At 44.0% G+C, this 18,346-nt stretch overlaps 1 protein-coding gene across 7 annotated transcripts in view; it reads right to left on the reverse strand.

Moving 5' to 3' along the window:
- Positions 1–401: 401 nt before the first annotated feature.
- RGS6 (regulator of G protein signaling 6) overlaps positions 402–18,346 on the reverse strand; it is a 223,846-nt gene continuing 205,901 nt past the window's right edge. For 4 of the 7 annotated variants that reach the window (XR_014005858.1, XM_081186289.1, XM_081186292.1 and 1 more), the window contains 2 exons: positions 15,506–15,559; positions 402–5,252 (listed from right to left, as the gene is read on the reverse strand). Coding sequence is in view for 5 of the 7 variants with exons in the window: in XM_081186289.1 (XP_081042415.1) it covers positions 5,202–5,252; positions 15,506–15,559 (105 nt within the window). In the remaining 2 variants the exon portion in view is untranslated. Of the gene's footprint in view, positions 5,253–14,936; positions 15,560–18,346 lie in introns of those variants that run through there. The other 3 variants (XR_014005857.1, XM_081186290.1, XM_081186288.1) reach the window with 2 other exon arrangements.

The following is an 18,346-nucleotide window of genomic DNA, read 5'->3' on the forward strand; positions in this document are numbered from 1 at the left end:
GGCTTGTTAGCCTCCAACATCTTGTGGCGCCAACAAAGCCATGTAGAGATTGATCATTAAAAATCCTTCCTGCTGAGAAGACAGTAATTAATCAGGGAACAGTGGCTGTATCCTCATTGTGGGGCAACTGGCCTCTAGTTCAATCAGTTGATTTATATTGCAGTGGATCCCAGGTGTGATTCTGGTGATGCAGAGGAAGAGGACCTACCTGTGCGCACATAATTTCTCTCCTGAATGAGGGCAGAAATATGGTGCCTGAGCCGAAGAGTTATGAGGCCTCAGCAGGATGCATTGCAAGAAGCATCCTGTGTCTAACCCCATTTTCTGGCTAGTTTATAAATACCATGATTGGTAACTTATAGCTAATATTAGCAGTTTTTCCCCAGGTTTTTTTTTTGGGGGGGGGGGATCTCTCTGGAAAAAACCAAGAGGCCATAGAGCCATAAAAGGATGAGTCTAAGGAAGCTCTACAGCACCTTTTGCCAAAATGGTGCCTTCAGAAATTTGTTGGCTACAACTCCCATCAGCCCCAGACACCATAGACATGCTTGTCATGTCTGATTGAAACTGTAGGCTAAAACCTCTGGAGGGTGCCACGTTGGTGAAAACTGCCCTATAACCCCAATTGTCCACTTCTCTGTATGCCCTAAAGGTACATACTGAAAGAAGCTGCCCAGCCTTTCAAGAGGAACTGTGAAGTCCCTGGTCAGGTTGTCTACTTTTAAGCAATGACCCGCCTTATTAAAAAGGAAAGTTTTGATATGGAAACTGACCCATGTTCAACTGAACCTCAAAAACAAAAGGTTTCTTCCTTCAGCCTTGCATGCATGAATTGGTTTAAACTCAATCTGACATAAACTCAGTTGAGCACCTGCCCTTGCAACACCCCAAATGACAAGATGTCTAATCACAGAAAACAGGAGCATTGTGTGATGCTCAAGGTGATCTCACGGCAAGATGATGAAGCTTTCAGGGGTGAGCATCACATACAGCTTTCCATAATAGTGGCTTATTCCACGAAAGGCCATGCTGTTGCATAATGGGATGCATTACTCATGGGCACACAAGGCGACCAGAGCAATCTTGCAAAAGATGAGCCTATAAGCCTCCAACATGGGCAGACATGAAAGGTTCACCTTTTGGCCACTGGTACCTATTATTTGATACTTTGATGAATGGAGTTCTGTCCTTCCTTCTTTAACTGGATGGAAGAAAACCTAGATAAGTGTCTTCGGCTAAGACTCTCAATCAAACGGAGATGAATTACACCATCATATAGGGCCCCCTTATGACTTGACACCACTTTACATATCACAGTATTTCATGATACCTGACAATTAAGGGATATATTGGAAGCTTTTTGTTGTTCTCTAGTTGAGTAACTTATCGCTACAATGATGTAGGACCATCTGCCAATGTGATTTTTGCCATAGCTGGAATTTACAAAATTAATCTTACCAAAGTGCATTTAGCTTTTGTTGAGTTCCTGCAGATGTTATGCCTTAGCAGAACCCAAATCACCTAATATTTTGTGTGAGGGCACATCTAGTGGCCATTCTCTGCACCTGGTGTGACATGGAAGCACATTAGTTTCTCCCTCCGCATTCCACAGCCACTGTTTCAGGGGTTGCACAAAGGATATAGAAGCTTTGATAGACAAAATAAGATGATAAGGCATGTCTCTGAAAACAGCTTTGCGTAGAGCATGGATGGGAATGTGGGGGCAGGATTTGCAAATTTACTGTGGGAATGGTGAAGTTTCTGGCACTCACCAGGCACATAAGAGCCCAGCTGTGATATCCAGTGGAATGTTTTGAAATAATAATATAGCATGAATATGCATGAGAAAGAATGGGAAATGGGGAAAGATCTAAGCTGAGGAAGGACTTGTGTCTAAATATCACTGTGGTTGAGGAGTGGGGAAGACAGATAAAGAGAGGATGTGGTTCAAAATGAATGGTTCAGATTTTTCAAATAGCAAATGTATCTCATGCTTTGCCTTTTGCTTTAACAGAAATTTCATTAGAAAACAAACTATTACTAGACATATATCTTTCTACACAGAAGGCAGTCAGACATTTTGGTCACCAGTGTAGTGAAATCAGGATCAGATCACACTGAACTTTATTTATTGTGCTAGGAATGCTCTCCTACTTTGCGCTGAACCTAATATGCAGAATAAGCACATTTAAATGCCTAAACAACAGGTATTGCATAGCATAAGGCTCTCTTGACTGAATGTAGGGGGTGCTGCTCAGGTATGGTGTGTGTGTGTGTGTGTGTGTGTGTGAGAGAGAGAGAGAGAGAGAGAGAGAGAGAGAGAGAAATATGAATATATGTGTATTCTGTGTTTATGTGTAGCCTGTGTGTGAGAAAGATACACTTGGTCAAAGAAAGAAAGAAAGAAAGAAAGAAAGAAAGAAAGAAAGAGAGAGAGAGAGAAAGAAAGAAAGAAAGAGGAGTTTGAATGGTATTGTCTATGAGAAAGGGAGAGAGATGTACTTTGGTAAAGAGAGGAGAAATGGGAGTGTGAAAAAATCAGTATTGTATGAGCTCTACAATCAGGACCAGCATGAGGTTGACCCGGGGGTGGTGTAGGGACAAGTGGCAGCAAGTGCATTATGCCACTCCCATGGCAGCCATTTTGAGTTATGCCCTGCCCTAACAACAGCAGTTTTGTGACTGGCACCCACAACATTCTCTCAGGATTTGAAATGTGTTCCTGGTCCAAAAAGGTTGACTCCTCTTGTTCTAAGTGGTTCTTCCTTTGTTTCCCCTCAGCTCCATCTTCCTCTCTACCCTTTATTGTCCCACTTGTCTATAAATTTAGATTGTACGCTCCTTGGGGCACTGTTATTTTGCAATGTGCTGTGCACTGGATCAACATACATAATGATAACTTGTCCATCTAAGAACCAGTAGCGCAATGTCTGACAGAAAATCCCCACATTGCCTTTTTGTACCGGAAGGTGGACAGGAATGTTTTCCCCACCACACTAAGAATTCATGATTAGAGATATATCCATCTACTGCCAAGAAAAAAAGCTTAATGTGCATTTAAAGTGGAAAGAAGATTTTTATGAATATAGGTATTATGAAATATTTTTAACACAAAAATATCACTACTTAGACTATCCTTCCTCATCCTTAGGTCCCCAGATGTTATTGAACCAGATGTCTCAGCATTGGCCATACTGTTTGGGGATGATGGGACTTGGAGTCCAACAACAGACAGAGATCAAGTATTGGAGAAGACTGCCGTAGATCATCATTATAATGCTAAGTAGGTCCAAATCAGATTGAACTTGTTTTAGTTTACACTTAAAGTAGTACTTTGTCTCCTTTTACTACTTTTTTTTAGCTAGTTCCCCTGTGCTCCCATTTCTCAGAGCACTGAGAACAATTCTGAGAAATCAGCCATATTATTTCCATACCTAGCTGAGTTATCACAGTTTCAATCCATCCTCACTTACTGCCACATTGTGAGAGATGTTCAAATGCCATTACATTGAGCAAAAAGCCATTCACCTCCAAGCCAAAGTGTTGTAGGCTGATTTGTCCCTTTCTCTACAAAGGGGACTTATTTGCGACTTAGTTGTCCAGGAATGAACAAATAACCCTAACAGGGTCTTTTTCTTCCTACAAGCGCAGGGAGATGTCTCGAATTCTCCCATCAGCTTGGTTTACTCTGTGTGACTAAATCGTGAGACAGACAAAATGGGAAGAAGTATGCAGAAAGTGCAACCACACAACAAAGACAAGACTTCTTTCCCAACCCAGTATCACCTGTTCAAATATGGTGTTTTTACAGAATGTGTGCATAAAGCAGGCCAGCACAACTTGTGATACAACAAACTTGGATGCAGCCCACTGGCCGTGTGCAACAGATAGTGAGGGGTTCAGAAAACCATCCATGTTTGCTGCCTTCCTGGAACTGCAAAGCAACAACAGACAGACTGCCAAACACTTGGCAGGCCACCCTATAAGCTTGGGCTACACAAGCTGTGCAGGCCTGGCATAACGTTTTGATCATATCGCCCAAGAACCAGGGCCAACATTTTTTACTTGTGCAAAATGCAAAGCAACTCTACTGAAATCAGATCCCTCACAGGAAGCTTAGAGTCTGGCTTTATGGACCAAATCCTGAGCTGGCAGTCAGTAGCTTTGCCCCTTTCTATGCAGCTGAGGACCCTAAAATATATTTTTGGACGGATATTACTGACAGTGAGTGATGAAGCTAAAAAGCACTTTTAAAACCATTATTTAAAAAGTGGGTGATAATATGTCTACTATCTCATCGTGGTAAAACTGTCTTCCTCCCATCCTTAGGGAACTTTCAATTATTATTTTACTGGACCCGAATGGTTGTATGAAAGGGGACATGTGGCAGGATCAGCGAGAGCTCTTTCTGTGGCTAGGGAGTAAAGGTATTTTGGACCACCCTTTCTTCTTGCTCTGATTCCCCTTTGCCTACTTTAATCTGCATTTCCACTCAAGGATGGCAACACCTGTATTGCGTACTATTCTCTCAGGCGGAGAAAAAACCTCTTCAGGTTTCGAAAAGGATTCCAGATCTGAGAAGTTACTGTCAAGTCAGCAATAGCCGTTATCCATGGCTAGGGAGAATTAACGCCAGGGCTACCAAGATATGCAGAAGATGGATATTTTTGCCTGTACCCATGCAGGAGCAGCAGCAGCAGCAGCAAGAGGAGATATGAGTGTGAGAAAGTGCCTGCATTACGAATACGGATCTCAACCAAATCTTTATCAAGATTTCTCTTAGGGCCCCTACATTAAATGACACCCATAGTCAGTCCCCCCAACCATCTCTGCCTAAGTTGGCATCCTGCATACAGCAAGTTGTGCTCCTCTGAAATCAAACGAGAAACAGAGAATTATCTGGATTGAACTCAATGCCATTACAAAGCTGTACAAGTAGAAAAGTGTTGATGTAAACTATGAAAAGAGGAACCTCCGGGTGGGCCAGGCTCTCCCTCGTGGTTTCCTTCGCCTTCCCTGTGCTCCCTTCCGTCTCTTTCTCTTCCCATCTCATTTGCACTCCCAGCCGTACACACACACACACAGACACGCACACACACAGTGACCCATTTGCCCCCAAATGATATTTCCGCCGTGGAGGAGGTTGAGTGAGTGCAGCTGTCCTTCGGAGATGCCAGCGACCGCTTGCTGAGACGATGCTGTCAAGAAGATTGCATCAAGCCTGTGAGGCGCTTGCCTGCCAGCGACTTCCCCTGGAGGAACAAACAAAAGGGAGAGGGAGGGAAGAAAGCCAAGGATGTGAATATATCCCAGTTACTCGGGAAAACAGGCCAGATTGCTCAGTGATTGGGAGGTCAGCACAGTGACCAGACAGGAAAGGAAGGAGAAGGAAAGGCAGTGATAGTTCAGCAGCCTCCTTCATCAACAGAGGGCCCACCAGATCCGTCCGCCCCACCTAGCAAGGCCATGGTGACCTCATGTTTGGGACTACATCTCCCATCGGTTCCAGGCAGATGGTCATGCTGGCTGGGCCTGATAGAAGCTGTAGATCAGGATGGTACCAGATGGGCTGTATGGGGGTCGGGAGGACACCTTTCTTATGCTGTGGCTCTTTCAGGTGATTAAAAACCCCAGGTGCCAAACTTGCTAATTCAGCACACTTCAAATAGCTGCAAGGACGGCTGGAGAGCTGGTCGCTGAGCACATCCCAGCTGGTAGAGCAGGCTAGGTAAGTATAGTTAATCCCACCACATCTTTTCCCTGCCAAAGGGTCCTACTTGGCTGCAAAATAAGCCTCCTGTTTAATCCTGGCTTTGTTGTACTTGTGCGGCAAAGAGTCCTGCCATACACTTACAAATACATTAGAACTGTTCTCAGCTTTGCCCAGATGCTCAGGGCAATCTGGTTGTGCCTGTATGTGTGTGAGTGTGTTTTTGCATCGTTTGAAATGGCAAGTGTTTCACAAAAAATCCAAGGCTATTTTGCTGAGCAGCGCCATATTGATCTAACTGGTGGCTGCTTAAGCAACAAGCACAAAGATGTTTATAGTTAACCTTTATTGGCGACCGTTAGTCCTTCCCTTGGTTGAGAAGAGATACTCTTTCCAACCTACTGATGTTGAAATTCCTCTTTTCTCTGAATTCCTTGATTCAATAAGCTTATAGTGTGCCTGTGCCCAATTTATATTACATTTGCATCCCAATCCTGCATACATAGATACTGGCCAAGCCCCAACTGGAAGGTAAACTAAGCACTTTCATACCAATCTGAACAGCAGTTGCAAGTACCTCACATGTTCAAAATTGATGAACAGTTGACATTTGGAATTACATGATAGATGCAACTTTAAAGTTGCATGATCGTGTAATTCCACAATGAGTACCTACCTGGGCATCCATATGATAAAATTCCAGAGTTATCTCAAGGCATTCTTCCCAGAGCGACTATTCTGAGGTTGTAATGCAAATTATGGCCGTTTCTTTTTCTTTTTTAGCTCTGTTTGTTTATGCAGCCAGTGGTGCATGCAAAATAACAGAATGTGTGCCAACAGAATGCAACAGATTTCTCAGAATACAGTAGGTAATGTTCACCCTGATCAGAAAAATCCATAACATGCTTTATCATTCATTTCTGTACTTTAACTCATAGTCTTCTTTTCTTCATTTGCTAGCAATCACTAGATGTAGTTGCGAACTGAATGTGGAAGTTCTGCCCGCAGTTATCTGTGTGGCTCAACGTACTGTTGTTTGGAGGGCACACAAAATTTCCCCTCCTCCTGAACTTCTTGCACCCATTTGAAGCTGAGAAAGGCTTTTCATGGGCCTAGCCAAGGGAAGGCAGGGAGGGGGGCATCTGCCCCTCCCGATCAAGTAAATAAATAAAAATAACTGACTAATCACGTCTCAGATAGCTCAGTTCTGCCCCCCCAGTTCTGCCCCCCCCCCATATAAATCCTAGCTACTCCCATGTGGCTTTTGCCTCTCTAACAGAACAATTAGATGTGCGCCGCCTCAGAAATAAATCCCAATGTGTTCAATAGAGTTCACTCACAGGTAAATAGATAGAGGATTGCAACTAAAGCTTCTTGGGAACTATCAAAAAGAGGGAGGAGGCATCCATGATTTCAACTCTGCCACTATTTATAAATTTCCTTTATCCAGACACCTCTGGTTGGTTACCCATCTAAATGAGGAGTAGATTCTGTGATGTCCTCCAGAGGTTGTTGGATTATAACTTCCACCATCCATGGTGCTTTGGTGTTGCAATCCAACAGCATCTAGAGGGCATTCATTGGCTATTCCTAATCTAAATGAATCTGTCTGGATTATAACAAACAAACAAGCAAACAAACAAGCAAACAAACACCTAATCTGTCTGCATGTAGGAGCACTCTATGGCTGAGGCCTCCCTGATGTTGCCCATGCCCTGTCTGATAAAGTTGTCTTTAGACACCTGGAATGGGCATCCTCTCCTGACCATGATTCCAGTACCATTGTTCTTTTCAAGGTCCTGAAGGAAGCTGAAGGTAGGTCTGCCAGAGCTGACTTTATCCCTAGAGAGTCTCTGGCTCCTGGCTTTGGATTTCATAAAAGGGCAGCAAATTATAAGCTATTTTACTATTGCCCCAGGTGTCAAAATATTTAGGCCTTCAGTACTATCCGCCTTGACTTTTGAGGCAAGTGGATCCAATTGCCACTCTGCCTCTGGTAGGAATATTTTGGGGGCTTTCTCTGAGGACAAGATGAGCAACCGACTTGCCCGTCCTTCCCAGGAGCTAGATTGCAGGGTTTAAAAAGCACAATTGTGTGGTGCCTCTAATCACAAGGGGAATGCTATTCCTGAAACCTCCAGATATTCATAGAAATGGGTACTCACAGAAGAGGCAGAAATGAGAAGAGGAACAATCTCATTTATTAGTTAACTTCTCAAACACTGAACTGTCTCAACGGTGCTTAGCACAGCATCAAAGTTAATCTGAAGGTCAAAGGTAGAGCAGAAGTGTCTTCTGTAATACGCAGACTAATTTAGCCCCTTTTGGAACATTAACTTCAGCATCTCCCTGCTTCCTCTCATTTCTAAGCAGCTGCAGCAGCAGGGTGGTAACATTGAGCTCAACTGTGTTGGCAAGATGTGGGGGATTTGCTTCCCCATATGACTACAGGCCTCAATGCAGGAAGCTTTCAAAGAGTTGTTATATGACTATTGGCAGCCTCAGTCTTTGTGTGTCAGGCAGGATGCTGGACTTTGAAATCCTGGAATAGGGACTTGACTTTCTGAAAGCGGCTGTGAGCTATGTGCCTCCCTCCTTGGCCCAAGTTTTATTTTATTTGTTGTTGTTTTTTAAATTATATCCTGTTTTTTAAAAATTATCTAGGTCTCAAAATGGCTCTCAAATATGCACCACACAGAATAAAAAAACTTAAATTAAAACCCCAGAAATTTAAAATGACTGAACAGATTTAATTTCTTGTGATCCGCTGTCTCGTCCACAGTCTCACGCACTGGTAGTGTCTATCCATTGGGTCTTATATTTGGCGAGGGGAATCAGAGTGTCATCCTATAATACATCAAACTCCAATTGCCAACATGAATTACTCAGCCCTCCGTGGTCCTGCTGAAAGGAAGCATGGTATAGCCACTAAAAGGAACCAGTGACAGGCCCAAACTCTTTAGAGGACCTAAACTCGTGCACACAGGCACGAGTGGACAGCGTACTACCATGAAGGCAAGCTCCACATCCATGAACATCCATAATTTGATAAATGCCTATCATGTCACCATGAGCATGTGTGAAATTAAGATTTCCGCCCCTCTGGCATGCATAGATTTATACTTGTTTTCACTGAATTGCATTTGCCATTTTACCACCCACTGACTCAGTTTGGAGAGGTCCTTTTGGAGCTCTTCACAATAGATATTAATTTTCATGATTCAAGTTAAATAGCACAGGTCTCATGACCAATCCTTGTGGGGGATTCCACTTTCTACATCCCCTGCACTGTCCATTTATTCCTGCTCTCTGCTTCCTGCTACTTAACCAATTCTGATCCACAAGAAGAAGTCTTCCAACACTGCTATTCTTCAATACCCTGGGAAATGGCTGTGAGGGGCATGATGACCCTTAACATCTCCTCAGGCAGGAGGCCACATAGCAACTTGCACTGATAGCACATGATGTCTCCTGTACTTCAACCAGTGCTACAGAGAGCAAAAACTCTTATGCGAATAACTCCCCCTCCCTGATTGATCAGCTCTACTCACACTGAATATTAGATTCCTCACAGATACCCAGAAGGCACCCAGCCTCTTGATAGACTGTAAACTTTTCCCACAATGACAATACAGGGAAACAAAGAGGCTGTGTTTCTGGGGGCTTATACCTACAACTAAAATATTCCTTAATTCAGGCCATGTGCTGCATTGGGCCTCTCAGAATCTGCACTGACAACAAATCCTAAAAAACACAGGGCATGCATAACCATTTCTTATTGAACCAGGATTTTTCATAGGACACCCCCAAAATCTCCATGTGTTTTCAATGCAAAATTCTTTTAAAGATCTTAAGGACCATATCCTTTTATAAACAGCCTTTTATTAGCATTTACTGGGGGGAGAAATGATACACACCATAAACATAAGAAGGGTAACATAAATTAGGAAAAGAAACAAAGTTAAATGGTCAAGTAAGTTATTTTTTTTAAAAAAAAGCAACAGTAAAGAAAAGTAATGTCAAGAGAACATAAAATCTACACAGATAAATTCACATGAAAAGAGATCAAAAGAAGAATCGATTTAGCATGCATATAACAAATAATGGGTAACAACATAAAAATGAAGCCTTATATAGATTCTCTTTCTTAAAAAGTCAAAAGCATATGTCTTGAATACTATTTCCAGGGAAATTACACGTTTACCTAGATGAAGAATCACAATCTGGATGTACAAATGTCAACTCACTAAGTACAGGCATGTCACACTTACCCTACTGGCGCCCGGAGATTGCACAGTAACTATCTGACTGCCTGATCCTTTCATTTCCAGCTGCATCTAACTGCTCTTGCTATAAGAAGGTAAAGTTTCTGATGGTGTACATGCACAGTCACTATGGCAATGACTGTATGTCAGGAATGGCTAACCTGCGGCCCTCCACATTTTGAATGAAAACTGCCCCCAGCCAGCAAGACCAATGGCTGTCAAGAGATGATAGGAGCATAACTCCAACATCTGGAGTGCCACAGATTAGCCACCCCTGCTACCTGGTGTGCTGCCTACCAAGCAAGCAGACACAGCTGTCCCCTCTGCCATTGAAAAACAGCCTCTTTGTATGTCCTTCCTTAAGGGCAGCTCTTCATATTAGTATTACAGGTGTACTTGCAGGCGTGATGGAGAACATCCAACTTACTTGTGCAATGTAAACACTGCTACAAGAGACTAAAACTGTGCCAGCTTCACGTCTTCCCCCCCTTCTTGTAGTGTCCTGATGAAAACCACACATTGTGCTTATCTAGAGGGGTTACAAAGATCAGGCACAGAGAGACACACAGCAGCGCGGTCGCAACATCCATGTACACCTCAACTCCTAACTTTTGCATGCAAGACCTCAGTGAAACATTAAGTCTGTTGCAGTAAGGGATGGATGAACCTATCAGTTTGGGTTTTCCCTCAGTTTCTCATTTCCCCAATCTTCAGCTCACCACCTTCCTGCATCACTTTGCAAATGTTTCTGTCAGTGTTTTAGTGTGTATTTTTCCTAATATAACAGTTTTGAATGCAGTTTTCCTCCTGAATTGTAGGACTGTGGAGCAGGGGCACTGGCTCCTAGGGACCGGGCCTTTCTGGCCTCCCCCTATATTTTGGGGAGTGGAGCCAGGGCCCGCCAATCACCAAATGTGGGATGCCTGCAGCAGCCGGCTTCTTCCTTCTCCTTCTCCTGGTGCAGAGGGGAAGGAGGGTTGAAGCTGCTGATGGTGCCAAGAGGAGTCAGAGGAGGAGCTGCCAGCCATTGAGTCATGTGGCCACTGCATTTGGCTCCGCCCCTGGCTCCTCCCAACGTCCTGAAGTCATGCACATGACATCACATGTGCAATGTCAGCTCTCCCCCATTGCCCTCGCAAGTTTGGCGATACATTTCCCAGCACCTCCTGCCATGACCTAGAAGGTGGGAAAGCAGAGAAAGACAGAAAAAGGACTGCAGCCTGACAGCAGCTCTGTGGGGCCTGGGGAAGCCCCAGTGGGGACTTGGAGATGAAGAAGAGTCAGTCTAGTGATTTGGAAACAGGTAGCCCTGGGATTGTTGCTAGGCAAGGTAGTTCTGTGGGAAAGACCCTGAGAAGAAGGCGAAGCACAGTCTGGAAACTGTGCAGGCCTCCTGTTGGCCAGTAAATGTAGAAGCCTGCGCTGTTGTACTTTGGGCCCAGATCTTTTGTGACACCCCAAGGAAGCTGCAGTTTCCCCTGTTTCCCCAGCTCCCGCTCCACCACCCCAATTAAATGAACTGCTGTGTGTTAACTGCATGTCAGGTGTGATTCCTCAAACTCACTAGGGTCAGTAAAGAGAATATTAATACTAAAGAGCCTTCAGCACTTTCCTCCAGTCCTGATTATATGCACCCACTACTGATTTGAAAATCCATTACCCTGCATATATAAAATAACAGAAAAACTGAAAGACACCATTTAGTACATTCCTTTTTGCATTCAAAGCAATCGAGTGTACATGAGTCTGTTTCATGCCGTTTGGGAAGCTTTCCTAGTGAGCAAACATTCAAAGCCTTTCTTAGGAGCCAGCAATGGTTCTTAAACAAGATAGAGCTATTTAGTTTTAAATGCCCTTCAGCCATGGTGAGGCGCTGGCAGTGGTTCATTAGAAAAGAAAAGCTAATCCTTGCAAAATGTGTTTTGGCTGTAGGAGGCATTTGTCCCTTCAACATGCAGGATCAGAGAGAGAAAGTAAGAAACCTCACATATTCTGTGTAGGAGAGACAAGAGTCTGGGCAGTATCCCAGTCCAGAGTGACTGACATTTGAACTAAGGACTTGGGCACCATTTCCTGGGGTCCTCAGCACATGGGATGCCGAAACAGCTTCTCAGAGAAGCCTCCAGTGGGATTTCCCCAGTGTAGGATACAGAAGCATAAAGGTACCCCTTTCTGCTTACACTGCCATCACGGGTCAACCAAAGGGCAATTATCAAGGAGGAAAGAGATGGGCCATCTTAGTCTTGGTAAAAAAAAAGGTCAGGAGGGGAGATGAGAGTGGTGCAAAAAATTATGCATGGTACAGAGAACATGGCTAGGGAGTCCTGTCCCCCCCGTAATACTATAACATGAGGTCATCCAATTAACCTGTATGCTAGAAGATTCAGGATAGACAATAGGATAAACTACACGTCCTGTTCAAGGGCTTCCTGTAGGCTTTCGTTGGCCACTGTGGGCAGTGGGATTCTGGACTAGATAGGTCTTTGTTCTGATTTAGCGTCTATGTTTTTGCATAGTCACTATAGTACCAACCGAGCTTAGAAAAAAATACTCTTTTCTTCTGTGCGTGCATGAAAAGCAGTTTGGTTTCTGGAACCCATTTCTGAATCTGCTTCTTTGCTGTGGTGGAAATCGAAGATGCATTAAAAGCTAGCTGAAGAAAGAAAAGGCAAGAATCCAAAGGGTCACCTGCCTGAACCACGGACGTTCCACACTAAAGAACAGTGCAGAGGACTTCTATTAAGAGAAAGACAGCCAAGCTCAAATCTCATGGAACAGATTCACTGTGGCCATTTCTACTTGTTTCTTTTGCACACTGTTATCCACTGAAGCTGAGATTTGAAGGGGAAGACAGACATATATTTTCTCCGTCAAGCGTAGGAACAACTTCAGGGTATGTGTGATTTTTCAGCAGGAAAGCAGAAGTCACATTCTTCCCATACCAACCTTTCCCTTCAAATGGCAACCTCAGTGGCTGTATGACACAAAAGGGGTTGGGATGTGCGGGAGAGCAACTATTTTTTTTTTTTAAAGGAACAACATATATCGTGCAGTTCTGTTCTCAGTAGAAGTACAAAGGGAGGGAATCTAAACAATTAAAGGAGAAGCAAAAGCAAGTAGGGAGCCTTATCCATTATTCTACATCTGGGATGGAAACCTTGTTAAGACAGCCAGCATGGCTGATGGTTAGGGAAGATGTAGAGCAGCAACATCCGGGGGGCCACAGCTTCCTCCTCCCTGATTCACATGGTGGCATATGCAATTAGAAAGCAATGAGGGCTAAGCTGGAACTGCTTGCCTTATTCATGCTTCCAAAAGTGTATTGAAAAGTGTTTTCCATATTTTGGTGTGTTCTTCTCAGGACTCTTTCTTCGTTGTCTTCACTGCCGTCAGCTTCATTTGCCCCAAGCTGCCATTTAATGAGACTGGCCTTGGGGACCCCTTTGAGGTTAGCAATGATTTTGTGGTGCTGCCTAAGGACATCCTGGGTAGGTGCAAACAAGGCCACATACTGTACATCTCCACAGCCAATGGGCTGAGCAGCCATGTGGGCAAATGAGGGAGAGGATCGTGAAGGCAAGTTAGAAGCAGGCAGAAGCCCACTAGGGCACCAAAGAGAACCAAAGGAGTACAAATGTTTTTAGTTATCGTTCAGCTGCATCATCTTTGCTAATTTCAAGGGAAATCTGGCAATGAAAGAACACAGCTGTAACTGTAATGGCTATCAAATCAGAAAATTATTTCCCCCTATTTAGCTCACAGCTAAATATTTTTCCTGTATGGAGAGTAATGACTTACAAGATGTTTCTTCAATGGCTTTGGGTGGTTGATTACTAGCAAGGACACACGTCACTTGCTTGCAAGGGGACTGGGAAGTGAGGCAGCTAGGATGCAGATAGTGGAGATAAAATTCCTCTGAGTATCTCTGCAACTGGCTGGTGGGTTTTCAAGGCCTGCTATTTGCTTTTGGGAAACTGAAGCTGGTTTAAAGGCTTGCTCTAGCTGTCTGGGTGCTTATCTACTTCCTCCACAGTCAGATGGTGTATTTGTAAATAAACACATAGTTCAGAAATCGACAATCACCTCCAGCATTCTCTCCCTTTTAAAGAATACGATACTACAGCAGCTGTCCCTGGAACTTTCTACTGTTTGGGGAAATGGGAAACAGTATGTGTAGCCTAAATTGAAAACAGATGTGGGGTTGCTGTTAAGTCCTCTGTGATTCATAATGTGGCGAGGACTTCTCCATAGAATAATATCCAGGCAGTGAAATTGTGTAACAGCAATAGGAACTTGGCACAGGTTCCCACTTTGCTTCCCCCCCCCATTCATGCATTCATATCTGAGTATGAAGCCCATGTGGTCAGAAAAGTTGAAAGGAAATTAGTGGTTGCTGGTATGAATGAAAGAAGATTCAGACTTGACCTCAAGATCCACCTCTGCTAGTGTCTTCCACTTAGGTGACTGAAAAGAGAAGACTTAGTAGCCTCTAGCTTAGATGCCTTTGGAAGGGGATTACATGGAGGATAAGTTTGTTGTTGGCTACTAGTCATGATGGCTGTATGCTACAGGATCAGAGGCAAGCATGAGTATCTGTTTCTGGGGAATGACAGCAGGAGAAGGCTATCGTGCTCAGAAGCTTGTGGTTGGTCACAGAATGTCGGACAAGGTAGGCCTTTGGTTGAATCCTGCAGGGCTCTTCTTATGGTTCTCATGAATGGTTGAGGAAATGTTATACATTCTCTTCTACAGCCAGGTTCAAAGAGCAGCTTAAGCTCACACTTTTGCTAGACTGGGTTTCTTTTGTCCCAGTGGCGTAGCGTGGGTTGTCAGCACCCGGGGCAAGGCAAGTAATTTGCGCCCCCTAACCCGTGGATTTGCGCCCCTAACCCTAACCCCCAGATGTTGCGCCCGGTGCGGCCGGCCCCCCCTGCACCCCCCACGCTACGCCACTGTTTTGTCCTCTTCTTTTTCTTTGAATTGCCAACCATTAAAGGCACATCACAAATTACTTTTGAAGCTCTCTTCCGTTTCAAAAGCAATTTGCCATGTGCTGCTGCATGAGGAAAAAGTACTTTTTAATGAAATACTATCAGGCTCATGGAACTAGTCTCACGCATCTTTGCATAGGATAGCTGACATTATTCAATCAAAGCTGACCGTTCCAAGATATTTTAGAGGCCCATGTTAGATCAACAGAACTGTAATGGATTTTTGGGCCTGAGTTCAGAATCTGCATACACTTTTATGAATTAAAATTGTAAGTTGTCCATTATTGGGCAACTGGTTTGAAACAAGTTCATTAAACATCTCTTAAACCTATAGCCTTGTGGGGAGCATTCTGCTTATGTTAGACTGGGGTACCTTCACTGGCCGAAATCTGCATGTCATGAAATCCTACCTTTTTATTGTACAGGAGTAAACTACACAGGAGTTGTTATAAAATTTAATAAAATAATTTCTGAAATCAAAGAAAATGCTGAAGAGAAGGTGGGGAAAAGAAAGAAAAGCAAAAGCAAAATGAACTTACCACGCTGCGAGTGAACTTTTCTAGAGAAGTTCTACGACCTTGCTCATTCTCGGGCTTTAGAAGGGGAAAAAAAAGTTAGGAAGGGAAAACTACTGAAAAAGAAAAGAAAAGAAAAGAAAAGAATCCCTTCAGCTTAAATTTTGATCTAAAAACATTAGCAAAAGAAAAGAAGAAAGATAAAACATCTCAAAACATGGCAGCTACAATTTGCAAGAGCAAAGCAACTAACTTTTGTATTGTAATATTCTGGTAGCTTCTCCCATTGGGAAGTATCCTGTGCTCTGTGCTTAAAATGCAGATCTAGTCCAAACTTACATAGCTCAAGAGAAAGATACATAATGCTGCACTCTGCATCTGTCTTTTCAATAATTCAATCAATCAATCAATCAATCAATCAATCAATCCCTGAGCTTTCCCTTCTGTGGTTCAGGATAGAGCCTAAACTTTCCCAATCAGCACACGGTGGTTTCCTACCATTCAGGATAGGCTAATTGGTTTTATAAAATGAACCAATATGGTACTAAAAACAGTCATTGCCCCTACCCAACATGAAGGAGCCACCCATGGAAACACACTTGCTCTCCTCACCCTGCATGTTGGATGTCTTTTAATTTGAATGCTGATGCATTGTCTTACAGAACCATGAACCACTCGTGACTGGATCAGGGCCCATATCATTCAAGACTGACTTACTTATAGCTTTATTATGCTGTTGTATAGCTCTACACACAGGTGAGACGCAACATATACAATGGCTATAGCACAGTGGTTTTTAGACTGTGCTATGAGGAACCCTAGGGTTCCTTGCAGGTTTATCAGTAATCTCTTAAGTGAGAAGGACAGTAATGGTAGGCAAGTTTCCATAATAAATAGGACTGTCCACCACCAATTTATTTTATCCTAAAATATGCAGATGTAAGGGAGCAAGGATGAGACCAGGGCCAACCCTGCCAATAGACAGCAAAAGTGGGGGGTAGCGGATGGAGAGCAGCAGCAAGATGTTGGGAGACATAGCTGTCTGTCACTTGGCTTGCCCTGCTGCCCTCAGGTGTGTTGGGTTGATGCCATCCCATTGCCAGTGTTGGTAGAAAGTCTCAGCCACCACGATTGGCCAGCTTCTGTACATGCTTTGGGGGCGGGGGGAGGCACCAGGATGAGACTATGATGTGGTGGTGGTGGTTGTTGAAAAAACTAATTATCTGCTAGAGCATATAAATAATATAATTTCATTATAACAAGAAAGCCACCAACATTTTGGGTATGTTGCTGTTCTCCAAAGTGACGTGATTCATTTGGCATAGGACAAATCCTAGGAACTATGGAAGAAGAGGTAATTTTGCTAGCAAGCCTGCCATTTTGTTGAATAAAGGGATTAAATGGTATGGGGGGGGAACCATCAGCACATCATGGGGGGGGGACTACCTTACCTCCAGTTCACTTGTGGTTGGGAAGTAACAAGAGACATGGGATTATGAACGTGTTTGGTGGTTTTATTAAATCTGCACTTTCTTTTAAAATGAAGGGTCAAGAAATCAGAGAAAAACAGCAGACCTACCACCCTTCTAAGCAAAGGAAGAAAGGGAAATCCTTTCTAGCAAAAGGACACTTTTGCTGAAGGGAGTTAGGAACATTGGGAAGTTACCTAAAGAGCAGGGCTTTGCATAATGGTACTAAACACTCTGGGGGACATGGGTCGCGCTGTGGGTAAAACCTCAGCGCCTAGGACTTGCCGATCGCATGGTCGGCGGTTCGAATTCCCGTGGCGGGGTGAGCTCCCGTCGTTCAGTCCCAGCTCCTGCCCACCTAGCAGTTCGAAAGCACAATTAAGTGCTAAATAGGTACCGCTTTCTAGCGGGAAGGTAAACGGCGTTCCGTGTGCTGCTCTGGTGCCGGTTCGCCGGAGCAGCTTCATCACGCTGGCCATGTGACCCGGAAGTGTCTGCGGACAGCGCTGGCTCCCGGCCTCTAGAGTGAGATGACCCTAGAGTCTGTCAAGACTGGCCCGTACGGGCAGGGGTACCTTTACCTTTACCTTACTAAACACTCTGCTTTGCAAGTGAATGTTTCCGTAACTGAAAACTTCCTGTCAGTTGGTGCTGCATGGGGGCGTGGAAGTGAGAAGAGTGATGGCAAAGGGTCAAGTTCTTTGGAAAACTCTCTTCATTCTTTTAGCACAACCAATTCTACTCCTCCGGAATACAAAAGATAAAATCAGCGCTTGTGACTTACAGATCAGATCTACGAGCAGATGGAAGAGAAGTGAAAGCGGGTGATAAAAGATCGCTTCAAGAATCTGCCTAGAATAGGGATGAGGAAGCTCTGGCCCTCCAGATGGTGGCTGGGGCTGATGGGTTTAATACTAGTCTGTAGGAGCAGGCAAGGGAGAATCTGGTGAACCCTTTATGTCAGGGATGGGAAACCTTTGGCCCTCCAGACGTTGTTGGACTATAACTCCCAACATCCCTGACCTTTGGCCATACTGACTGAGGAAGACAGGAGCTGGAATCCAATGACATCTCAAAAGGTCACAGGTTTGCCATGCCTGGAGTGCAGGGATTAATCAGATACTAGGCATTAACATGCAGCCAGCCATACAAACAGGAAGAAACACATCTTTCGGGTCAAAACATATCATAAGAAGCAAGGAGAAAAAATGGGAACTGCTGTCAACACCAGCAAAACTTATGAGCACAAGAAAAAATCAAGATGCTTCAGTATAAAGGTTTCTTAGGGTTGTGCTACATAGGAAGCAGCCTGACCATTTAAGTGGAGTATCATCTGTATATGCTGGGGCTTGTGTCTACTGCTATGCAGATGCTCCACCCCTGAACTAAGGCCTTT

The sequence above is a fragment of the Podarcis bocagei genome (assembly GCF_964188305.1).
Source record: "Podarcis bocagei genome assembly, chromosome: 1".
Lineage (NCBI taxonomy): Eukaryota > Metazoa > Chordata > Lepidosauria > Squamata > Lacertidae > Podarcis > Podarcis bocagei.